Source organism: Scyliorhinus canicula, chromosome 5 (assembly GCF_902713615.1).
Source record: "Scyliorhinus canicula chromosome 5, sScyCan1.1, whole genome shotgun sequence".
NCBI lineage: Eukaryota > Metazoa > Chordata > Chondrichthyes > Carcharhiniformes > Scyliorhinidae > Scyliorhinus > Scyliorhinus canicula.
This window is the reverse complement of record NC_052150.1, coordinates 127,260,359-127,287,014: the sequence shown is the minus strand read 5'-3', so window position 1 is coordinate 127,287,014 and position 26,656 is coordinate 127,260,359. Positions and strand designations below refer to the sequence as shown.

General features: G+C 43.7%; 1 protein-coding gene across 3 annotated transcripts in view; it reads left to right on the top strand.

Annotated features, from left to right (window-relative positions):
* sema5a (sema domain, seven thrombospondin repeats (type 1 and type 1-like), transmembrane domain (TM) and short cytoplasmic domain, (semaphorin) 5A) overlaps nt 1-26,656 on the top strand; it is a 267,608-nt gene that overhangs the window by 145,238 nt on the left and 95,714 nt on the right. For all 3 annotated transcript variants that reach the window (XM_038797605.1, XM_038797604.1, XM_038797606.1), the window contains exons 5-11: nt 7,579-7,641; nt 11,162-11,260; nt 13,217-13,430; nt 16,165-16,450; nt 18,150-18,285; nt 18,472-18,676; nt 26,119-26,326. In XM_038797605.1, the coding sequence (XP_038653533.1) occupies nt 7,579-7,641; nt 11,162-11,260; nt 13,217-13,430; nt 16,165-16,450; nt 18,150-18,285; nt 18,472-18,676; nt 26,119-26,326 (1,211 nt within the window). The remainder of the gene's footprint in view (nt 1-7,578; nt 7,642-11,161; nt 11,261-13,216; nt 13,431-16,164; nt 16,451-18,149; nt 18,286-18,471; nt 18,677-26,118; nt 26,327-26,656) is intronic.

Here is a 26,656-nt window from a genome sequence, read left to right as displayed (position 1 = left end):
CCATTCAGGCTCCTTAAACAATGCGAGTCGTGCTGACTTGCCATTTGTTTCTCGGCATTGCGAGTGCCAGAAAACACACGGCTAAACATGCTCGTTAGGCGACTTTGTTCCCTTTTGGGAGAATCGTACCCCTTTTGTTTAGCGAGGCTATTAGATATAGATGCCGCCTGTTTAAATCAGTGTAGCGCTCTTTGTCTGCCTTTGCTCTGATGCACTGTTGCTGAAAATGGCCCTTTCTGGCATATGCTTTGCAGAATTAATAGAATATTGGGCATTCCCTTGGTGCACGCAGAAGGCCATAACTTCCACAAGGCTTGCTATGTTTACGTTCTAGTAAGTGCATCAACAATTGGGGTGGTATTTAGGATCTGTAAACTTCATTGACATGTGAGGATTTCTTGGTATTTAGCCACCCTTGAGTAACTCTTCAATGCTTTGGCCTCATCTAGCAAATCTTTTTGGAATGCTTCCATAAGAGTGGATTCAATCATCAACTCAATAATTCTGTCTGCCAACTATGTAGAACATAGAACAGTACAGCACAGAACAGGCCCTTCGGCCCTCAATGTTGTGCCGAGCCATGATCACCCTACTCACCCTATGTGTTTGAAAAATCACCCTTTATCTGCATTTGCTGACAAGGTGGTTTTTGGATTCTGGATTTCTGTTATCGAAATGGCATATTACACTAGTTGATAAATATGGATGTTTAACGTGATTCTGAGCCAGTCTTTCAATGTAGTCCAATGTAGGGATCCTTTAGCTCTTCCGTTATTAATCTTGACATGCTCAGTCTTTGTAGACGTTCATTCCCAATTGCTAGGCGACTTTAATGCTTTGCTTGTTTGTTTCAGACACACCTGAATGAAAAAACTATGGGCTGGATCTCCGTTTTCGGGACGATGTCCCCACATCGTCGCGAAAACTGTGGTCTTTTACGGCAGGAAAACTGGCGTCAAAGGGCCACTGATTCATAGCCTTGCAGGGGGCTGGCAGGCAGCTCTCCTGGAGCTTGCAGCTCCATCTGCAGATACAGGCCCCCACACTACTGGGCCAGAGGCCTCGCATGTGCATGGCGATGGCCTCCAGCGGCTGCGCCGTGCTCAATGGCGGACTCAGACTGCGGACCTGGACCGCGGAAATAGTGCCCCCGATCGGCCGCTCGCCCGACCCAGACTGCCCGTATGAAAAAGGCCCCCTCCCGAATGAGGCCACCCTGCCCTCCGATCAGCCTGCCCCCGACTGAAACGCGGGTTTCCCGAACGGCAGGACCACATTCGAAATACGCCATCGGGAATTCGGCCGGTCGGGGGTGGAGAATGGCGAAGGGGGTCTCAGGCAATGGCCTCAGGTAGTAGATACTCGGCGTGGCGTACACCCAGAGTACTACGCTTGTCAGGGGTCAGAGCATTGCGGAACCGGCGCCAGACCCGGTTTCATGCGTGAAACTGGATTCTCCGTCCCATCGAACGTGATTTCAGCTTCGGGGTGCGGAGAATCCAGCCCCATAGCCCTGTATCCTGTTTAATTAAATTTGTATAGTTGGTCAGCTGCATCCCAACTCAAACTGGGGAACTTTGTGGCCGTTTGACAATTTCCCTTTGATCTTTCTCCTTGTTTTATTCAGTTTATTGTTCAGCAACTTCCGAAGTCATCTATTATAATTACAACCTTCGCTGACCCGATCGTTGTGAAGTCTTTGTTTGTTTCTGTTTTGACTCTCACTTGCTCACCACCGATCCGGCCCACCTCCATTTTTGGACTGATCTAATATGGTGCTGGTCCTCCCGACGCACTGTCCCACTCACTGAGGGATTGATCCACTTTCTCTGTACTATATCTTCAAAGCTCTTCTGTGCAGCCACCATGTTTCCATTTCAACATTCTCTGATGTTGCAAAATCATTGCGGTCTGACCAAAACGTTGAGGGCTAACTCATGCCACGTAGCTCAATCTAAAGCTTTTCACCGTAAGATCATAAAACATAGGAGCTGAATTAGGCCACTCAGCCCATTGAGTCTGCTCCGCCATTCAATCATGGCTGATGTGTTTTTCATCCCCATTCTCCTGCCTTCTCCCCATAATCCCTGATCCCCTTATTAATCAAGAACCTATCTATCTCTGTCTTAAAGACACTCAGTGATTTGGACAACACAGCCTTCTGCGGCAAAGTGTTCCACAGATTCACAACCCTCTGGCTGAAGAAATTCCTCCTCATCTCAGTTTTAAAGGATCGTCCCTTGAGTAAGAGGCTGTGGCAGCGGGTGCTAATTTTTCATGCTAGTGGAAACATCCTCTCAACGTCCACTCTATCCAGGCCTCGCAGTATCCTGTAAGTTTCAATAATATCCCCCCTCATCCTTCGAAACTCCAATGAGTACTGACCCAGAGTCCTCAACTGCTTCTCATACGACAAACTCTTCATTCCAGGGATCATTCTTGTGAACGTTCTCTGGACCTTTTCCAAGGCCAGCACATCCTTCCTTAGATATGGGGCCCTAAACTGCTCACAATACTCCAAATGGAGTCTGACCAGAGCCTTATACAGCCTCAGAAGTACATCCCTGCTCTTTAGCCCTCTCGACATGAATGCTAACTTTGCATTTGCCTTCCTAACTGCCGACTAAACCTGGACGTTAATCTTAAGAGAATCGCGAACAAGGATCCCCAAGTTCCTTTGTGCTTCTGATTTCCTATGCCATTTAGAAAATAGTCTGTGACTCTATTCTTCCGACCAAAGTGTATAACCTCACACTTTTCCACATTGTATTCCATCTGCCACTTATTTGCCCACTCGCCTAGCCCGTCCAAGACCTTCTGCAGCCCACCTGCTTCCTCGATACTACATAGCCCTCTGCATATCTTTGTATAATCTGCAAATTTAGCTACATGTTGTACCTGTACAATGAATATTGCTGCCACGCTGCTTAACCTGAACACCATGTTGTGCTTTGGTGATGATACAAGGGCACAGATCACCCACAAGGGATTGTGTGAACATGTTGGTTGATTCATCTAAACTGGGCAGATAAAAAAACATATATACATGGATAGAAAGTTTGAAGAAAACAGCAGCAGAGTGTTCTGCTCAAAGAGAAAAGTGAAACTGAGACTGGATCACATGATACATTTCCTCTCGAGTGATGGAATATCAAAACAGCTAGATACTGAATTTATACCATCTTGACCAAAAGAGCAACATGGTTGTGAAGAGAGTGCAAATGTCTGTCTGCAGGAAGGCTTCCATTCTCAAAAAGATACAAGGGATTCTCCGTCCCGCCACATTTCTGTTTCATCCTGCCGGTGGGATGCTCCGCTTTGCTGACTAGTCAATGGGGTTTCCCATTGTGGGGCAGCCCCACGCCGTCGGGAAACCCAAAATGGAGCTTCCCGCCAGCGGAAAATCCAGCCCAGGGACTTTGAAGTTATATGATCAGTTTCAGTGTCCGAAATACTGCTGTATTTTTGTGGTGTTGCACAGTTGGAAGTAAATTGTCAGCATGTTATGGAAAGCCAATTCTTGATGTCAATTACACTCTCTGTATTCAGTGATTCCAGCAGCTGCTGAGTCCACAGGGTAGCCACTACCAGCAGTCACTGGAGTGCTGCCATTTCACTTTGTACAGCTCACGCTCCTCATTCAGTAGAACCCAGTTGCCAGTTTTTAAGATCCTGTGTACAGTAGCTGCAGTAAATCTACCTTGTCAGGATTAGGACCAAAAACCAGTCCAGAAAGGCGTTTGAGTTCATCATATTTCTGTCAAACAAAGACCTTGGAGCAGACTTATTCATAATCATCTCTTTAAATGTATTCATAAAAATGGTTTCATGGTTAGGATTTATTTGTAAATCTCCCTGTCACATTTCAAACAAGAGTTTAGATATTCCTGTGAAATGTGAGAAATGTCATGGGTGGGATTGGGAATCGGGAAACAAGGCCGATGGCAAAATCGCGGGGGGTGCCGATTTGACTTCAAATCGCGGTTCTCCATCACCTTGACAGCAGCGTCAATGCGTACCAGAACGCATGTATAGTACACACTGTTTGCATGTCATTACTGGGACTGAACTGACCTGGTATTCTCTGGGGCCTCCGCGATTCTCCGCCTCCGATGGGCCGAGTTCCCGATGGTGTGGTTCACTTGTGCTTTTCAAAATTGTGAAAACGGCTGAGGGAGAGGAGGTGAGACACAGAGAGGAGCGACTGCGGGCTGCCGGACTGGACACTGGCCAGGCTGGCTGGGAGGGAGGGAGGGGGGGGGGGGGGGGGGGGGGGGAGGGGGGGAGGGGGGGGGAGGTGACTGGGGAACAGGCCTCGTGGCCGGGGTGACCACCCATGCGACTGGGTCCAGGGTGATCGACGGGATGTATGCCCCCTATGAGCACCTGCAGATCATGGGCCGCTCTACACAAACCAAAGGGATACCACTTGATGAATGTTCAGCTGATATGTGACCATCAGTTGCACGTCATACACGTCTGCGGCCGATACCCGGGCAGTATGCACGATTGCTTCATCCTGGCACACTCGACTATTTCTGAAATGTTTGAGCCCCGCCCCAGGCTGTGGCATGGCTAAATGTGTGAGGATGAGATGAAACATGAATAGGAGGTTTGAGGTGTAGTTGACATTGACTGGTAAAGAGGGTGTGATATTGTTGCAGTATGTGAAGCTAATGCAGCAGTTGGGAGGCTATGGCATGTGAAGGTACATTCACTGACTAATCACTCGTCTTAGGCCATTAAAAAAAAAAGTTATCGGAAACATTTTCAAATATATTTAATAACAAAAGAAAAACAAAAAATAACTGGCAACAGCAAACAGCCAAAACCTTCTTTAACCCAGACCACCCAGACCAAATAGAAAAAGAACCCCCCGCCCCGCCTGCCCCATGTTAGGTCATTTAAGATACTTGAAACACTGCATTTGAGTCCTCGGTTTTAGTAGCATGGACTGCCACAACCACCTGCTGCTACTGTCTTCCCAGCACTAATCTGGAGGGCTTCCTAGTCTCTTGAGGGAAGAGAACCTCTTTCTTACTGTACCTTTGCTGCACCAATGACTCGAGTGACAGCATCCAAAAATCTGGGGGTCATTATTGTTCCTTCCTCTAGATTTTCAAGTCTTCTCCAATCAGTTTCAGCTCCTGCTGCAGCCAAGGCCTGTCTTTCAGAGGTGTAGTCTGGTTTAAAGGTAGTGGAGGTTAGCTTTAACTGGTGTTAACCTGACACTAGCCAGTGAGTTTGGGCTCTAGCTGAGGTGTGCAGTCACTCAGCAGAGCATTCAGTGATGTGTCACGCAGTCCAATCATTAAAATGGTTCGGAAGCGCAATGTTGCATACGTCCTGCCTCAGTTTGAATAAGGGCACCGTAACCATGTATCACTATCGCCACGCCTGAATTTAAAGGTACTTAACCCCCTTAAATGTTTAAATAGGAGTGTCCAGAATTTCTGTCTCAATTGTCCTAATCTTCTGCTGTAACCTCTGAAGAATTATGTAAATATCCACTTTCACTGAGCTGATGTCCTGCAGAAAGGAGACTAGGAGATAGCCACAGAAATTTAGGGCTAAGGTCCCTTGTGTTGAAATCTTTTAGATTTACTCCTGGGTCATCACAGTAAAACGCTAAGATTTTTAATGTTGTGGCTAATATTCTCCACTTATTGAACGACTCAAAATACTGACTGCTAAAAAAGGTAATATTGAGAACTTGCCAGCTAATGCCCTCCAGAGCTGATCCCACCAGATTGTGTATGGTCAGGAGGAGGATATCTTGTTACCATGGGAAAGGTGGGCACATCTCTGGAAGACATGTTAGCCAGCCAACCCCAACTCTGTCCATACTCTCTGTGGCCCTCTATGGGGAACAATCGTCATCCAGAAAAACAGCCATTTATCCCCACTCTTTGCTTTCTGTTTCTCCTTGAATGGCGGAGCAGACCCGATAGACTGAATGGCCTATTTCTGCTCCTATGTCTTATAGTCTATAATTTAAATTAGTGGTCTATGATTTTTAATTCATTTGAAAATAAATCCTTCAACCAAAAAAGTTTGAGAACCGCTCTTCTAGAGGCCAGTTAGCCTCACCTCACTTGATGTACCTGCCTCCACTGATAACGTACGGTACTGACTGAATCAAAAGTGCCGCATCTTTGATCTAGGCAGTCCCTGTCCCAGGCTCCTTGCTCTCATTTGCCTTTTAAGTGGTGGACAGAGGTTTCACATCTTACAAAAACATCTAGGAAACTCCTGGATGTAGCAAATGACCTTGGGCTACTTTCTTCAGGATTTGCCTGTCCTCCACCCAAAGTTTCTCCAGTGGGAACCCTTAAACAATCTTATCCCTGATAAATTTGGGGATTTTAATGTTGGTGGAATGGTATTTGTATATGATTATTACTGCCTTAAGTCAAATTGAAGTTTATTCGTCAATAGATGAACTCTTCCAGGTGTGCGAGGTGCGCGGGAGATCCAGCAATTCATGCCCACATGTTTTGGGCATGTCCAAAGCTTAGGGGGTTTTGGCAGGGTTTTGCTAGGGTTGTTTCCACGGTACGTAAAACACCGGTGGTGCAGAGTCCAGAGGTGGCGATCTTTGGAGTGTCGGAAGAACCGGGAGTCCAGTGAGCGAAAGAGGCTGACGTCTTCGCCTTTGCCTTCCTGGTAGCCCGGAGACGGATTCTGTTAATGTGGAGGGACTCGATGCCCCCGAAATTAGAAATCTGGGTTAGCGACATGGCTGGGTTTCTCAGTCTTGAGAAAATAAAGTTCGCCCGAAGAGGGTCAATGTTGGGGTTCGTCCGGAGGTGGCAGCCATTCATTGACTTTCTCGGAGAAAATTAAAATCTTAGCAGAGGCAGAAATCTCGAAGGGTGGGGTGGCAGTTTATGCTGTGGTTTCATTATTGGGGGTGCGGTGCATGGGATAGGGATGGAGATGTTCAATGTACCATGTTTATGTTGCTGTTACTGTTATTATTATAAAACTACAAATACCCTCATAAAATGTCTTAAAAAAAAATAGATGAACTCTTCAGGCTGTCAGACTTTCAGTATCAACTTTTTGTGAGTATACTGAACTGTCCAAAAGGCCTAAAAGAAAAAGAGTAAGAGAAGTTTAAAAAAAGAACATTTTTGCCATCTTTTAGCACATGGTAATAGATAGCCCATTAGTGTTTCATACTTGAAAAGCTGAGATATTGTCGGACGGAAACCTGTTTATATATATTTGCAGTGAATATGTTTCAACTCTTCGTGTTTAACATCCCGTGCAATACTTAGCTACACCATCTGTGTAGAAATTAAACAACATCTGTTGGATATGCATGTTACGGATGTTAATAAACGAAGCCTGCCTCACCACATCTTTGCAACAATTAATTTGAAGTATTTTTCGATGTGAATGTGTGGGAACCTTCACTTTGTGGAATTATTTTCACAAAGACAATGTGATATTTCATAATTAGAGTTGCTCATCATGGACTTGGGTACATTCAGTGTAGGTGCTGAGGAGTCTGTTATGGCACTGGATATAGCCTTCTACTGTAACCTTGTGATCTTTTCCTCCTCTCTTTAGGGAGTGGAATGGCATTCAGATGAAAAGACAAAAAAAAGCTGTTTCAGTAAAGGGAAAACTGAGGTAGGTGGCGATTGTTCTCCAGTGAATAAGGCATGATCCTGTACTGTGAAATGAGTGGGAACTCTGGCTGCTCCCTCACACACTTTGGTATCTTGCCAGCAGCGATGTAAGCAAATGCTTCCAGCAACAGAATTTCTAATGCGAATCAAAGGCGCATTTAGAAAGACCCCGCAACGTATTTAATTACCATGAATACCAACCATTTGAAGTTGTAGCATGTCTGGAATTTCAGAATTTAAAAGAAAATCAGTAGTCGTCACTGGGTATACATCTGTGTTGCTTTTTAATCTGTTGAATTGAGAACCGGGTTAAAATCTGGGCACAGTGGTTTCAGATATCAGCTTAAATAAATATCACTGAGTATTCGACATTTGTTGGCTAAATATGTCAGCTGTTTATAGTCAGTTCTAGATAGAAAGTAAGGGACTTGCTGTTCTTCTTGTCTCCCCCGATCCTGATTTTTAATTTCCTTATAATTTTGGATAACAGTACTTTACACATTTATTAAACAAATCTATTTGTGATGTAATTTTGGGAGGAGGTGTTTCAGGTATAATAACTGCAGCACGGTAGCACAGTGTTAGATCAGCTCCAGGGTCGTAGGTTCAATTCCCGGCTTGGGTCACTGTCTGTACGGAGTATGCACGCTCTCCCTGTGTCTGCGTGGGTTTCCTCCGGGTGCTCCGGTTTCTTCCCACAGTCCAACGGTGTGCTGGTTAGGTGGATTGGCCATGATAATTGCCCTTTGTGTCCAAACAAAAAAGGGTTGGATGGGGTTACGGGGATAGGGTGGAGGTATGGGCTTGGCTAGGGGCCGGTGCAGACTGGCCGAATGGCCTCCTTCTGCACTGCAAATTCTATGACCAGGACTATCTCAGAACCTAGGTTTATGATCCTGCGAATATTGAGTTACATATTTACAAGTCATTCATTTAAATTTAATGTTGCCTAGATTAAAATGATTTTTTAACTGGAAAGCATTAGCACTACCGCTGGTGAAGACAAACTTTTGCCAGCTGATCAGGGCATTTGGGCTGCCCTTAATCCAGGAAAAGGATGCGAGTGAAAACCTGACCAGTTGTATCCTTGACCAGCTTAGTGTCAGCCTTATTATTGCTGCATATTACCTTTTGGGGATTGGGAATGTGTGCTGATTACTGTCGATCTACCTCAGTTACATAAAACACCCACAGAACATTCAATAGGACCTGATATGTTCACTTAATGACATCACAATTACAGTGAACGGACCACCTACACAAAGAAAGACTCCTAAAACCTCAGTCAGTGCCAATAACTGAGATGTGATTCTTATAGTTGATTAAATTGCACAATAATGATCATTTGCGGCCTGTTATTATACAACAATTGAAAGAATGCAATGCAAGTTAGTGATTTCTTTTAGACCATAAGATATAGGAGCAGAATTAGGCCATTTGTGCCTGCTCTGACATTTGATCATTGCTGATATGTTTCTCATCCCCATTCTCCTGCCTTCTCCTTGTTATCCCTGATCCTCCTATTAATTAAGAACCTATCTATCTCTGTCTTAAAGAAACTCAGTGACCTGGCCTCCACAGTCTTTTGCGGCATAGCGTTCCACACATTTACCACCCTCTGGCTGAATAAACTCCGCCTTATCTGAGTATTAAAGGATTATCGCTTCAGCCTGAGGCTGTGCCCTCGGGTTCTAATCTCCTACTAATGGAAACATCTGCCCCACATTCACTCTATCTAGGCCTCTCAGTATTCTGTAAGTTTCTCCCCTCATCCTTCTAAACTATATTGAGTACAGACCCAGAGAACTCAACTGCTCCTCATACGACAAGCTCTTCATTCCTCGATCATTCTTGTGAACCTCCTCTGGCACCTTTCCAAGGCCAGCACATCCTTCGAAATGGGGCCCAAAACTGCTCACAGTATTCCAAATACGGTCTGACCAGAGCCTTATACAGCCTTAGCAGTAGATCCCTGCTCTTGTATTCTAGCCCTTTCGAAATGAATGCTAACATTGCATTTGCTGCCCTAACTGCCAACTGAACCTGTATGCTAACTGTAAGAGAATCCTGAAATAGGATTCCTAAGTCCCATTGTGGTTCAGATTTTGAGTTTCCCCATTTAGAAAATAGTCTATGCCTCTATGCTTCCGATCAAAGTGCATAACCTCACACCTTTCCACATTGTATTCCATCTGCCACTTCTTTGCACACTCTCCTATCCTGCCCACATCCTTCTGCAGCCTTGCCACTTCTTCAATACTATCTGTCCCTCTACATATCTTTGTATCATCTGCAAACTTAGCAACAATGCCTTCAATTCCTTCATCCAGATCGTTAATGTATATTGTGAATAATTGTGGTCCCAACACTGAACCCTGTGGAATACCACTAGTCATTAAAGACCCCTTGCAGCGCAGTTGCACAGTGGTTAGCTCTGTTGCTTCACAGCGCCAGGGACCTGGGTTCGATCACCGGGTTGAGTCATTGTCTGTGCGGAGTCTGCACATTCTTCCCCGTGTCTGCATGGGTTTCCTTCGAGTTCTCTGGTTTCCTCCCACAAGTTTGGAAGACGTGCTTGTTAGGTGAATTGGACATATTGAATTCTCTCCCTATGTACCCAAACAGGCGCCGGAATGTGGCGACTAGGGGCTTTTCACAGTAACTTCATTGCAGTGTTAACTAAGCCTACTTGTGACAAAAATAAAGATTGCTTATTATTTTCCTGTGGTACAATGGTCATTCTTGCCTCTCTCTTACCTTTCATACATCAAAAAACTCTTCCTATCATTTATATTACTAGCTAGCTTACACTCGTATTTCATCTTCTCCCCCCTTATTGCTTTTTTAGTTGTCCTTTGCTCGCTTTAAAGGCTTCCCAATCCTTTGGCTTCCCACTAATCCTCGCCACTTTGTACGCTTTTTCCTTAGCCTTTATGCTGTCCTTGACTTCCCTCGGCAGCCTTCGATGCCTCGTCCTCCCCTTAGCATGTTTCCCCCTCCTTGGGATGAATTTCTGTTGTGCCTCCCGAATAACCCCCCAAAACTCCTGCCATTGCTGTTCTACTGTCTTCTCTGCTAGGTTCCCCTTCCAATCAACTCGGGCCTGCTCCTCCCTCGTGTCTTTGTAGTTATCTTTCCTCAATTGCAACACCGTTAATCTGATTCCAGCTTCTCCTTTTCAAACTGCAGGGTAAATTCTATCATATTATGGTCACTGCCGCTAAGGAGTCGTTCACCTTAAATTGTCTGATCAGGTCTGCTTAATTACACATCACCAAATCCAGAATTGCCTGTTCCCCAAATGTGCTCTACCACAAGCTCTCCAAAAATCCATCTTAAAGACATTCCACAAATTCTTTTTCTTGAGGTCACTGCCAACCTAATTTTCCCAGTCCACCTGCATATTGAAGTCCCCCATGATTATTGTAATATTGCCTTTTTTATATGTCTTTTCTATCTCCTGATTTATTTTCTGCCTCACATCCTGACTGCGGTATTAAAATTGCAATGTGCCATTTCAGGAAGAATGTCAGAATTATATCCGGGTCCTCCTCATCAACAACAACAGGATCTTCACCTGTGGGACAAATGCATTCACCCCCATATGCACCAATCGAACGGTAATTGCAATAATTCATTTTCTGCTTTTTCAATTACAATATAGTTACAGTTAAACCGGATTGTGTTTGATTTAAGTTTCAAAGAAACAGGTTAAATTCCGGTTTACCCTGGCAAAGTGCAGTGCATCGTAAATCTATACAGCATGTGACTTCTTTTGCAACCTTCTTGTGATTTGCTTTAAATTTACTGAATGTTGACAGACTTTGACTCAGTTTTAATTGTATATCCATTTTTAACAGGCTGAAAAGTGGCAGTAGGTTAGTCAACAGCATCTGATAATGTGGTAATCCTTGAGTGAGGAGCTGAAGCATTTGAAGTGGAGGCATATAGTACTCCAGAGATTGTGTTATTAAGTGAATTATAAATATTTCTAAAATATACAAAATTTAAGGTAGAAAAATGAAAATGGCTGGTGGGGTTCTCTGCCGGTGGGATTTCCCGTTCCACCAGCAGTGCACCAACACCCACCAATGACACTCAGATGCCATGAACTATTAAAAATGATGCAGAGGTTATACACTTGGGTGCATTTGGTACTTTTCTGAATTCTGGGCTCTCATGGGCATGACTCATGCTGATAAACAAAAATAAGCAAGTGTTCTTTTCTTTGTCCCCCTCAGCATAATTAGCCCCATTTCCCCCCAAACGACGTAGACATAAGAAGCTGAAACTGCTTTTTGTAGATTTGCATCATCAGTACTCTTTGAAACATGAAGGGTGGAATTCTCCAGCTACACCCCCCCCCACCCCACGTGGCAGGTTTCCCCACAGCAGGGGCTGCTTGCCAATGGCCACCAGCAGGATCTTCCAGTCCCGTTGCAATCAATGATGATTTCCATTCCTCGTCCATGCCACCACTGAGGAGCCCATGGTGGGGGTCGACTTTGACAGGACTGGAAGATCGCACCGGTGGGAAGAGCTGGAGAGTTCCTCTGCAAGTTGGTTGCAGTTTTCACTCTGGCTAGTTAACAAGAACTATGGATGCAAGCTTTCTCTATAATCCTGCCCAAAAGCAGGTACGATTGTGGCAGAGAATTGGGGAAATTTGAGTGATGGGGCTCCCTACCATCTGATCACCAGGTTATTCATTCCGTAACCATTGCTGATCACATCCTCCCAGTGGGGGCAAGACACAGAACCCGACAGGATTCACCTTCTTTCCAACCCACGTTCCGTGTTTCCTGGGGCTGCTCCCAGTGGGCAGAAACTCTTGACGAACCTGTGTCACCTTAAGGTCTGTTTTCTGATTCTGATGCTTCAGAATCCCTACTACAGCAACACCAGGAATATCTGCTGTCATACTGGCAGGCTCCCTCTTGGACTTGGAATTCTGCTGGATGTTTGTCATGCATATGGGATCACCCAGGATAACAGCTTGAGTTGTGCCAGAGGCAGACGATTATGCGAAAGTCTGTCCCACTGAAAATTTGTCCAGAGGAGCAGAATTTCAGCCATAGTATTCCAAAATATTACTCCTCAGGAGATTTTACTATTCACATGGGTGTTTGAGCCACATAACCTTCCATTATATCGCAGACACACCTGGACAGTATGACGACATAAATGCAAACAAAAGGTGGCCATTGTTGTATGTGGGACTTTAACATGCCTCAAGTCTGCGAGGTAATGCTGCAATGTACATCTAGTTACATAAGTAATACTATCAGTTCTCGAAGGCTGATGTCTACTGGCGAGATACGCCCACATTTGGCTGCTTTTCAAGTTTCCCAATCCCGCCCGTGCTGATTCCAGCCAAGGGCAGGACCGGAAGATCCCGAATTGTAAAGCACATACACAGCTATTGCCTGAAGTGCTAAAGAGAACTGCTCATGGACATTCTGGAACATGTCCATTGCAGGGTGGTTTTGCAGTGATTAAGAATATTAAATTATGTGTTTCGATTGTATTTGACACGGTAATTCTTAAAGCTTTATTGAATTGTTTACTTTTTTCAGCTTACCAACTTGGCTGAAATCCATGATCGAATCAGTGGCATGGCTCGCTGTCCATACAATCCACAACACAATTCCACTGCTCTGATTACATCGACCGGAGAACTCTATGCTGCCACAGCTATGGATTTCCCAGGGAGAGACCCTGCCATCTACCGTAGCCTGGGAGGGCTTCCTCCTCTACGCACTGCTCAATACAACTCCAAATGGCTAAATGGTGAGCACTAACAGGGATAGAGACTTCAATAGACATTAGTGCATAACAAAGTTAGTGTATAACAAAAAGTACCTAAAGATCCTTAAAGCCCTTGAATACGACTGCAGCAATGCTGGGTCAAAAATAATAGGAAGAACGGGTGGCATGCGGCACAGTGGTTAGCACTGAAGCCTCACGGCGCCGCGGTCCCATGTTCGATCCCGGCCCTGGGATCGAACACTGTCCGTGTGGAGTTTGCAAATTCTCCCTGTGTCTGCGTGGGTTTCACCCTCACAATCCAAAGGTATGTAGGTTAGGTGGATTGGTCAGGCTAAATTGCCCCTTAATTGGGAAAAAAATAATTGGATACTCTAAATTTATTTTTAAAAATAATAGGAAGATTACATAGAGATTATTTTTCTGAGGCCATCCGACCAGTTAACTAGTAAAATCGAGTAGCGGGGTGTCCAGTTTTCCAAGGAATGATTTGGAAATGTGGCCATGCCAGCCTTCATGGGCTTTACTTCAAATTAACAACTTGCAAAATTCTCACAATGTATGTTCGAATTTAGGGTTGAATACTCTGTGCATCCTGCCCATATAAACCGGGGGCCTGGAACTTGAATTGAAATGGTGACATTAATTGTTGGCAAAAGTCTTTAAGCTATAAATTTCAATTGTGCAATGCTTGTAGCTGATGAAATTGCTGCCTTGGGAGAAATGGGTTCCACAAATGTTGTTCTTCATTGCTCCAAGTGAATCAGATTCACCCCTTTTAAGAATAAAATGTTTTAATTTCTTTGCCATTTTAGTTCCATTTGATCAACTCAGTGGTTGATTTTACCTTTTTGGAGCTTTCTCAAAGTTTTTTTAATAAGGACACGGCAAGTCCCCACCGAGTAAGATAAAGAAACAAAGTTTTTATTTACAGCACTATATATATTTATATACACCGCCCAGCAGATCCCTACCGGGTTCCTTTCTGGTTATAGAGATCCCCCGCCCCGAGCGGGCGAGTTCGTAATCCACAAGGACCATAGGGAAGATAATCATTCCCATCCCATAGACCCCATGCGGAATATTAAGTTTTCATCCATCAATCTTGGTTACTGCTTATTTAAGTCATTACCCCTCACAGGTTCCTCAACAGAAATAGAGGATAAGCCTGAGAATGTGTTATCTTGTTGTAGAACTTTGTTGTAGAAATGATCTGTCCATCAATGTGTGACTTGTTCCATGGATCAGTGCCATTCTCCGTCCAGGAGCAACAGCTGTGCTGGCCCTCTGACACAGCCCAATCTCACCGGAACCAAGCCCTGGCATCCACATATTCCACTGCCGCTCAAGGTGCAGTTGACCATCCTTGACTTCCAGCATGTTTAACCCACATTGATGTGCCAGTTACATGCAGCACTTATCACATCAGCAACAAAAGCATCATCAACCTGTGAAAGCATTTCTTCAACAGCATCACCAGGTGCCTCCAGGCATTTGCAGCCACCAGCAGGTGAAAGCAGCAAATACAATTTGCAGCTGTGAAGTTCTCACATAACTAACAAGGCCAATTCCTTATTAGAAATAGCCTTTAGCTATGAAGCTAGAGGCTGTTCACAGTCAGGGGGAGTTAAAGTGATCTTCAGCATGTAACCAAGAACAGGGCTCTGTCCTGGAAGTGTTTGGTAGGACAGACAGACAGCAGCTGTATTTGCCACTGTTGTGGGGCTCCACAATATTTAAAGATGGCTCAAAGGCCTCACAGATGGAAGCCCCTTAACCCCCACCACCCCTGCCCAGTGGCAACCCCCAAACTGGAAGGCTTCAGCCCCCGGCCACACCCAACCCTCTTGAGGGGTCCCACTCCTCGAGCACTGGGGCGGAAGCTCCAGTGCTCTTGAGATGCATGCCCGAAGATGGAAATGGCGACCAACCTCCTCAGTTCCTCTCAGCAGCAATTGCGGCAGCTTCACGTTTTTAAAAAGGATTACTGAATGCTGTCCTTGTGTTTTCTCGCTCGGGAGTCGCGGGAGGCTGTTACATTTGACTTCAATCTCGCTAATGAGATGGAAGTTGATGAGAATTGGAGGTCAGTGAAATGCTCACCATATTTGGGTGAGATCTGGAACTCGCCATCAGGAGCAGATCAGTTAGATGGCAAAGTGATTCACGTCGGTGAAAATCTTGATTTCGGCCTTTCCTGCTATTTAACCGGCACGCCCAGCTCTGCACTGGGCGCAACACAGTGGTTAAATCACACCCTCTATCATCTCCATGAGTTTCATAGTTGTCTCATAAAGGGGCAGAATCTTAGAAGACAGATTACTTGCAGGGGACCAATCATGTGGCCTGAAACTGTGAAAAGAGGGACATTGACATTTTTCCAGTTTGCCCCTCATACTCAGGGCCAGTGTGGCCCAGACAAGTTCCAGCCTTCGGGTTATGAACATGGCACCAGCAAGAATTGAGAGTGTCTCCACAGCAATTCTTTAGACCCCCCTGTCCGATACTAATTAGGGATCATCTTACCAACTCCACAAACTTGAATGGATCGGCACTGGATGACACTAGCAGCACAATGACTATGTAATCTCTGGAATTGCATCCAAATGATTTTTGTGACTATTATTCTGTCAAATGTAGGTATTAAAGTTGTAACTTAGGCGAAAAAAACAATTTTGTTCCAAGAGCCACAGGAAAAGTACAATATCCAAACGTATCATAACTAATTTTGGTTACATTTTTACCATTTTATTTTTAGAGCCAAACTTTGTGTCATCCTATGACATTGGAAACTTCACCTATTTCTTCTTTCGAGAGAATGCAGTGGAACATGACTGTGGAAAAACTATTTTCTCCAGAGTGGCCAGAGTATGCAAAAATGACATTGGAGGGAGATTTCTCCTGGAGGATACATGGACAACCTTCATGAAAGCCCGATTAAATTGCTCGCGACCTGGTGAAATTCCTTTTTATTACAATGAGCTGCTGAGCACATTCTTCTTACCCGAGCAAGACATGCTATATGGAATCTTCACCACTAATGTGTATGTACCCACTAACTCTTGCCAATATTTTGTGAGAACAGATAGCCTAATGACTGCCACTGGGAAAATACTGGAATCCATTATTAAAGATGACACTTAGAAAATTATAATACTGTCAGGCAGAATCAACATGGTTTAGTGAAAGAAAATCATGTTTGACAAATGTCTTAGCGATCTTTGAGGCTGTAGCAAGTAGGGTGGGTAAAGGGGAACCAGTAGATGCAGTGTATTTGGATTTCCAAAAGACAGTTGATAAGGTGCCACATAAAAGGTTATTGCACAAGATAAGAGTTTATGATGTTGAAACTGATACATTAGCATGGATAGAGAACCGGCTAACTAATAGAAACAGAGTCGGGATAAATGGGTCATTTTCAGATTGGCAAACTGTAACTGGTGGAGTTCCACAAGAGACGGTGCTGGGGCCTCAACTATTTACCATCTATATTGATGACTTTGATGAAGGTATTCACTGTATTTTAGCCAGATTTGCTGCTGATATAAAGACAGATAGGAAAGAAAGTTGTGAGGAGGATAGTCTGCAAGTGGATAGAGATAGGTTAAGTGAGTGAGCATACATTTGGCAGATAGCATATAATGTGGAAAAATATGAGTTCACCCACTTAGCAGGAAGAATAGAAAAGCAGAATATTATTTAAATGGAGTGAGGCTACAGGAATCTGCAGTGCATCTCCTTGTGTATGAATCACAAAAAGTCCGCATTCCGGATGGGAAGGCAAACAGAATGTTGACCTTTCTTGCAAGCGGGATAGATTATAAAAGTAGGGAGGTCTTGCTAAACTGTACAGTGCATTGGTGAGACTATGCCCAGAATATTGTATACAGTTTTGGTCACCTCGCTTAAGGACGGCAATATTTGCATTGGAAGCAGTTTATAGAAGGTTCATTAAGCTGATTCCTGGGATGACGGTTTGTCTTACAAGGAAAACGCTTAAACCTGTGTTCATTGGAGGTGATCTTATTGAAACAGCTAAAATTCTGAAGGGGCTTGCGTAGTGGATGCTGAGAGGATGTTTCTTCTTGTGGGGGAATCTAAATCTAGAAAACACAATTTAAAAATAAGGGGTCACTTATTTAAGACAGAGATGAGGAGGACTTTCTTCTCTCAGAGGGCTGTTTGTCTTTGGAATTTTCTTGCCCAGTGAGCGGTGGAGGCTGCATCAATATATTCAAGGCTGAGTTGGACAGATTTCCAATTGAAAAGGAAGTCAGGAGTTATTGGGCGCAGGCAGGAAAGCGGAGTTTGGGGTGGCACGGCGGCACAGTGGTTAGCACAGCTGCCTCACAGTGCCAAGAACCCAGGTTCAATTGCAGCCCCTGGTCACTGTCCGTGTGGAGTTTGCACATTTGCCTCATGTGTGAGTGGGTCTTACCCCCACAACCCAAAGATGTGCAGAGTAGGTGGATTGACCATGCTAGATTGCCCCTTAATTGGAAAAATAACTTTAAAATGGAAAGTGGCGTTTAGGCCTCAATCAGATCAGCCATGAGAGGCTGAATGGCCTACTCCTGCTTCTATTTATTATATTCACATGCCACAACTGCGGGTACTCATTATTGTGTTCTCTCATGATGCCTCTTGGCCTTTTAAATGTTGCACCTGTACTTGTTAGTACAGACTGAAATATACCCATATTTGTCAAGAATATTTAATTATACATGGGCATGTTTCCTACAGGAATAGTATAGCAGCTTCTGCTGTCTGCATGTTTAATCTGAGCGCCATTACTCAAGTTTTTGCTGGACCGTTCAAATTCCAGGAGAATTCTCGTTCAGCGTGGCTGCCTTTTTCCAATCCTAGTCCTAACTTTCAGGTATTTATGACTCCAGTGGTATGAAACTTTTCATGATTTTGTAGAAGTAGTTTTTAATTGTAGGATTTTGCTGCAAGATTCTGTGATACTTGGCTTTAATGTACTTCAATGATTGTTCATTATTCTTTTGTTTGTGTTTCTTTGTAATTTCCAACAGACTTACTTTTTAAATTTATACTTTATTAGTGTGGTACTATCGATTATGGCCCTTATATGAATCTCACAGAGAGGAACCTCCAAGATGCTCAGAAGTTTATTCTTATGCATGAAGTTGTGCAGCCCATCTTTCCAGTCCCTTTCTTCATGGAAGACAACAACCGGTTTTCTCACATTGTGGTGGATGTTGTGCAGGGAAAGGACGTGCTCTTCCATGTTATGTACTTGGCCACAGGTACTTTAAATTAATTCACAATCCAAGAATGAAATGCATGACCCGAATACACATTACTAAGTCATACTGTTCAATAAACATCCATACAACATTTAGCTCATACCATAATGAAAAAACCCAAGAATAGTTTTCACATGGCTGTTGATGACACCAAGCTCTACCTCACTATTAGCACTCTTAACTCCTATGCTTTTGCTGAATTATCAAATGACTTATCAAATGTCCAGTACTGAATGAGCACAAGCTTCCCTCAGTTAAACAGTGGGAAGAATGGAGCCATTGTCTTCAGTCCCTACTACAAACTCCACACTCTGGTCTTTGACTCCATCCCTTTCTCTTAAGTTGTCAGAGGCTGACCAGACTGTTCTCAACCTCCTTATCATATTTGACCCCAAGATGAACGTCCAACCACATATCTATGCCATTACTAAGACTGCCTCAGTAACCTTGCCCAACTCCGCTCCTCTCTCAGCTGATCTGCTTCTGGAACCCTCATCCATGTCATTACTATTTCTACACTTGACTATTCCAACACACTCCCGGCCAGCTTCTCATTCCACCCTCTGTAAAACTGACAACCTCCAAAACTCTGCAGCCCATGTGCTAACTTGCAGCAAGTCCCATTCTCCATTCGATATCTCTGTGCTGGCTGACCTGCATTGGCTCTTGGTGAAGTGACAACTCGATTTTAAAATGACCATCTTCATTTTCAAATCTCTCAATGGTTTCGCCCCTCCCCTTCTCTGTAATCTCTTCCAGCCACAATCTGAGATATCAGCGCTGTTCTCGTTTTGACCTGCTCAATACCCTTGATTTGAATTATTCCACCAATGGCAGCCATATTTTAACCACATGGGCCTTAAGCTCTAAAATGCCCATCCTAAACTTCTCTCCCTCTGTTCTTCTCTTTCCTCTTTTAGATACTCCTTGAAAGCAATCTCTTTGACCAACCTTTTGCGATCTGCCCTAATATCTCATCCAGCTCCCTGTCGAAGTTTGTCATATAGGCCTCCTTTGAAGCACCCTTGGGATGTCTTATTATTTTAAGAAATACAAGTCGTCATATTTATGATTGATAATTTATGTAATTACATGTCACTTTAACAATAACCTATTTGCTTACATCACAACGATTGTTAAATTCCATGTAATGGTCCTGACACCAAGTATGCTGTGTTTCTTTTGCATAACCTTTGTTTAAAGTCACTGCCATTTGTATTTGTAATTGCAGTCCGCTAAATTCTCCAAATTACAATCATTGTTCTATTCCGTCACTCAAAGTCATCCATCACTGATGTCAGAGGATATTGGTGTTTTGGTTGTTTCCTGTCCAGTATTGGCTTTTGATCCTTCGATACAGATGGTCATTGGCTCCAGGATCTGCTGTTGTTTCCTCTAAGTTGGACACTGCTGAAATAGAGGCAGTGTGATATATACTTCCCACCCAGCTGTTTGCGGCTGTGAATTTATGAATAGTTGTGCTGTATTTAAAACGTGTGTTAACTCATTGCTGATTGGTAGATCCTGTGGTAAGGACCATCAACCCTCCTGAATGGAGGGACCTGTCAGTCGGCAAATTTGAAAAAAATATTGGGGGTTGGGGAGAACATTAGCTCCACAACAGGACTAGTATCTGGCCTTGCTCCAAACAAGGTGGCACCTCCTGCCCGATATGCTTGCTGCTCACTGGAGCCCAATGCAGAACCTTCTTCCATCCTAGCTTTGAGGTAATATCTAGTTCCAGATTCTGTTGTTTACAACAGTGATAGTCATCGATGCAGTGCACTTTTCCTCAGTCTGCTCTGTGTGCATTATCTCTGAGGAGCGAGCTGGCTGTTCCTTACATGAAATTGCTCCAGGGGTTGAAGTGGATCTTGCTACTGGGAGACTACAATAATAACGCTGGAAGGGTTAGTGTGCAGTGTGTGGCCACTGTAGGAGGATGTGTGTGATGAGACCATATTGAGAGAGTAAGGTTGGGTTGTGGATTTATAAGGAAGCTGTAGTACCCGCATACCTCCAGTTGGTATGTCCCGTGTTGTATCTTTGGCCACTGCCATACCCCTGAAATGAAAAATGAAAATTGCTTATCGTCACGAGTAGGCTTCAATGAAGTTACTGTGAAAAGCCCCTAGTCGCCACATTCCGGCTCCTGTCCGGGTTGGCTGGTATGGGAATCGAACCGTGCTGCTGGCCTGCTTGGTCTGCTTTAAAAGCCAGCGATTTAGTGGGCTAAACCAGCACCTGTATACCCTCCATACCCAGCCCTGTTTGCGGTGGGGAAATGGTGCTTTGAAGGTGTGGCAGACTTCCCCAGGTCAGAGTCTTCTGCTGGCTGTTATCTGCCATTTGTTTCTGGAAGAGAAAGTGAATGAGATCATTTATGTTTGTGTGAACTCTCACAAGAGCTGTAAGATGTCTCTGAGACATCTTTAGTGCTTATGAAGGACCAGTTTGGGGTGTGTGAATGGCAGTTGCATTGGTGATGATGGGTGAAGTGTGATGAGGTTGTGGTGGTGGTGATTCAATTACTGAGAATTGTGAGACCTCACATTGACCGCTTGTGTCAAGTCATTAAATTCCTTTTTTTTTAATAAACAATTTTATTGAGGTAGCTTTTGGCTTTATAAACAGTTACAGGCATCATCAGAAAGAAAGCAAAAAAGGCAAAAATGTGCAAACATCCATGTACTTTCAATACTTCCATCGTAACATATTGCACAAGCCCGCTCCCCTCCCACCGGTACTGTCATTAAATTCCTTGCGGTGCTTTGGCCAATCCCGGTTAATCTCCTCCCACATGCATCCCATTAGTTGCCTTGCCATGACTGCCATATTGGAGAACCTGGATGCCCCTCTCTTACTTCCCTGGGGTTTCATGATTGCCTCTGCACCCTCTTCATTTTTCCTCCTAGGCCCCCACGGCTTCCTCCCCCTCTGTTTTTATGACATCCTCCTCACTCCCTTTGGATCCTTCCCTGTTTCTCCCTGCCTCCTTCCTTCCACCTTATTAATCTCCTATCTTACACGCCTCTCCACCTCCTCCTCCTCCTCCTCCTCCTCTGCCATCCCCCGAGCTTCTCTCTGCCTGTACTTGATGGATCTCACTGGCTGTACTAGTGCAACTCATGTCGCCTTGGCCCCAGCTCCTTTCCGACAACATCCAGCACTCGTACATTTTATTTCCATATCTTCCTTCCTTAGCCTCTAACTCTTTTGTATCCTAGTACTGTGCTCCATCTCCTCTCTTCCCATGTCTTCTAACCCAGCTTGACCTGCAGAGTTCACTTAACCTTCACTGTCTCTGTGCAATGCTACGGGAGATCAATAATAAATAAAATGTGTCACAACCAGCAACACAATATGATTGATATTTCTATTTGTGACGCTGGCAATAACCCACTTGCGGCTTATTTCACCTGTGAAATATCTGGTCAGTTTGAGTTATTACGATAAATATTTATCATGCCATTTTGCTGTCCATGATATATATATTATCCATTATTTTCCTCTGTGCCTGAACTCTTCAGGTAAAGGATGGCATCGGAGGCAGTGGAACAGCTGCTTCACTTCAGTGAACTAATTTTAAGACTGTAACATTCCATCGGTTTGTATGGATGTGGATAGAAAATTTGGTTCGTATCAGGCTGCCACAGTTTAAACAAATCGGTCATCAGATGCAGTGTTTTGGGAAAACTCAGTCTATCTTCATTGTCAGGATGTCCAACACATTTCTGTGTTGCCTGCTTTATAATATTAGCAGAATCACTTTGAGGAGTTTCACTAAACAAGGGACTTAAACAAAAGAACAAAGAAAAGTACAGCACAGGAACAGGCCATTCGGCCCTCCAAGTCTGTGCTGATCATGATGCCCTCATTTTAAAAAAAAACTTCTGCCCATACTCGGTCCGTATCCCTCTGTTTCCTCCCGATTCATGTACCCATCCAGATGCCTCATAAATGTTGCTAATGAGCCTGTTTCCACCACATTCTCTGGCAGTGTGTTCCAGGTACCCACCACTCTCTGTGTGAAAAACGTAGCCTGCACATCTCCCTTAAACGTTCCCCCTCTCACCTTGAACCTGTGTCCCCTTGTAATTGATACTTCCATCCATGGAAAAAATCTCCAACCATCCACTCTGTATATGCCTCTTATAATTTTGTAGACCTTGGTCAGGTCTCCCCATAGCCTCTGTCTTTCCGGTGAAAACAATCCTGGGTTTATTCAACCTCCCCTCATTGCCAACACCCTCGAGACCAGCAAACATCCTGGTGAACCTTCTTTGCACTCTATAAGACTTCCACGTCCTTCTGATAATGTGGTGACCAGAACTGCATGCAATACTCCAAATGCGGCCGAACCAAGGTTTTATATAGCTGCAAAATAATTTCCCAATTCCTGTACTCAATGCCACAGCTGGCGAAGGCAAACATGCCGTATGCCTTCTTAATCACCTTGGCCACCTGTGTTGCCACTTTTAGGAAACTGTGGACCTATAATCCCAGATCCCTCTGCGTTAATGTTCCTAATGGTTCTGCTTTTTACAGTATAATTCATACCTTGCATTTGTCCGGATTAAACTCCATCTGCCATTTCTGTGTCCAATCTATCTATATCCTGTTGTATCCTCTGACTATCCTCGGTACTATCAGCAACTCCGCCAATCTTCATGTCATCTGCAAACTTACTAATCAGACCACCCACATTTTCCTCCAGATCATTTATATATACTACAAACAACAGAGATCCCAGCACTGAGCTCTGCGGAACACCACTAGCTACAGATCTCCATTCAGAAAATCACCCTTCTACCGCTAATCTCTGTCTTCTATAACCAAGCCAGTTCTGTATCCATCTAGCCATCCCAACCCGAATCTCATGTGATTTTAGTTTTTGTACCAGTCTGCCATGTGGGACCTTGTCAAACGCCTTACTAAAGTCCATATAAACTACATCCACAGCTCTTCCCTCATCAATTCTCTTTGTCATTCCTTCAAAAAACTCAATCAAGTTGGTGAGACATGACTTTCCTCGTACAAAATCATGCTGCCTGTCAGTAACTTAGTCCATTTTCCTCCAAATGTGCTTATATCCTGTCCCTCAAGATCTTTTCCAAATGCTTCCCCACCACTGATGTCAGCATCACCGGCCTATAATTTGCTGGATTATCCCTGCTTCCTTTCTTGAACAACATGTGGGTACAAAGGTCAAAAGCTTGCTTCCAGCCATTTAATCTTAAAATAACCTGAACTTTGCAAATCCCTGGCTCCTTGTGGAGTGTCTGAAAGCTGATTGTGGGGGCACCTTTATTTATCTGTGCTGTTGGCAGGCATCCGAACCTGCGGATCAGACATTTGAGTGTTTACTGCCTACAGGTGATGATATGACAGCTCACTTATACTGCTCCGTCTGTAAATTATCTTCAAAAGTGAAGCTGAGGATATATTTTATAAGTAACAAAATCACAAGTGAAACATGTTCACTTTCATGTGGAGATATCATACCTCACTTCCGCAACTGATCTAATTACACCACATTAATCAAGTTCTAAAACGTTAAATACTTTGTTCAGAGGCATGAAAATTAATTCCACAAATAGCAGTATAAAGTCACACTGCAGAAATATATATTCGACACTAGTATTGTATTTGAAGTGGTGAAGAATGCTAATTCTTGTTCCACTGAGATACAGAGATAGATTTCTCTCCACTATCCTACTCAAAAACAATGGAAAATTCAACAAAACAACGGAAAATTCAAGGAAATTAGTTAATGAAGGCTACTGGTCTGACCTCTATTTTCCTGTTCCACCAGGATTTTAACCCCTTCCCTGGCTTGTCACTTTTAAATGCCAGTAAGGGGCTTCAAGAGCAGGGCAGGCCTTTGGATTTTCATGGTTACTGCTGATCTCTCTCTCTCTCCCATGAAAGAACTGTCTCTGGACTTGTTTCCAACACCATCTAGTGCTCTTTCCACCCCCTCCTTCCCAAGCCTCTTAACTCTGTTGTAGTCTTTCACTATGCTGTAGCCTAAACAAAGATTTTCAGTCTTCATCCTCAGGGACCTTCCACCCACCCTAAGTTCCTTCTGTCTCCTCAGGCACTGTACTAACCGTCTTGCACCAGAATTCTTAAGACTTATGCAGAGAGCTTTGTCTTGGTGACAGCTGTCCTACCGGGAGCCTGTGTTGCGTGGATGATCAGCCCTGACCCAACAAAATGGATCACAATTATGCCAGGGTCAAAGAAACGGGCAGAAATCATGCCTCCCTGCTACACTGCCAGCAAGGGGAAAATGATAGAAAATACTACAAGGAAACAACCCATTCGAACCAGCCAGTCCAAGTTGGTGCTTACCCTCCACGTGAACAAATAGTTATCACCTTTACCAATTCTATTTCCCATTATCTGCCTTTCCCTTATCCAGTTATTTCATCTAATCTTGAACATTGACATATTTCTGTTTCAATCAGCAGCCCGTGTAACCTCACAACTCTGTTGGAAAATTCCTCCTCTCTGTTCTAAATCTCCTTGGGTTGCTCTGGTATTTATTGCCTCCTGTCCTTGATCCCTCAGCTACTGGAAACAATCTGCTTTTATCTGTCTCGTCACACACTTTAATGATTTTAAGCACTTCCATTATATTGTCCTCTAATCTGAATTGTTCGAATGAAGAAAGCCTCAATTCTGCATTTGGACTTCCTCGTACTAGAGAGTGTCTGATTGAATTTCAACTGTAACCACATTAATGCCTTTCCAATAATACCTAATCGAACCCAGACCCCAGTGTAATTACAGCCTTCAAAGTAGCAAAATTGATTTAAATTCAGTCTAATAAACTTTTTTTTTTTCATTTTAGTATCTTGAAAAGTAAATGGATTTACTTTTAGCTGGAGCTTACTCGTCTGAGATCTATTGGTTTTAATGAATATCATTATGGAGCAATATAACTTCAAGAGCGTGGAAGTGTAGGAGAACACAGTATTGACTCTGTACACATCACAAAATATGGACAGACTAATATTTACATGAGTTTTCCATCTAATACAGCCTGCAATTTGTTCCTGACCTGTGTGATGTTGAGGGGCAGTGTGCAATTTGTTGAGCTGTGCAACAAAGCGAGTTAGTTATTTTTTAATCTTGATCTTCTATTTAATAATTCACGTTGTCCGAGCAATGGTAACGATACAGATTTAATGAACCACCTCATTCATTATGCTTCTGTCGACTTTATTCACTCATTGTTATTAGTTTATTGTAACAACCCTGGCTGATGAGTATGCCAGTTTGTTACTTGATGGCAGACTGTTTAATTTTGCCTGTAAAAACACTGAAATATTTCTGGGTTTAAGAATTAAAAAAATAAGTAAATTAAGTATTATCTTTGTTCTGACCAACTATTATTTCCACTTTGCCTCATCTATTTTATTTCTCCCTTCCAGACTATGGAACTATTAAGAAAGTTCTTGCCCCTGTGAATCAAAGTGGGAGTGGCTGTTTGTTGGAGGAAATAGAACTTTTTCCATTTGATCAGCGAGAGCACATAAGGACCCTCCAGATCCTGCACAGTCAGAGTGTTCTGTTTGTCGGTCTCAGGGAGCATGTGATCAGACTGCCCCTGAAACGCTGCACCTTTTACAGAAGTCGGGGGTAAGATTTTTGAACGTCTGAATATATGAAGAAGGTTTTAAGCTGTATTGTCAAGAGATCACATTCTACTTTCTTATCTGAACAGTCTCAAATTACACATAGGAGGATGGAAGAACCATGTTTAGTTAATTCTTTCAAATATCGCTGAAACACCAACTACTCAGTTACAAAGGGTTTCACTGTGTTTTTGAATGAACAGCACCAAATGGACATTTATCCCATGGGTTTTGAATAGAGAGGAATTTCCAGGTACATTTTGCATTTTTAAATTGAGACACCAAGTCAAGAGCCAACGTTTACTGTGTGAAAAACCACAGGGGCTGAAAAACA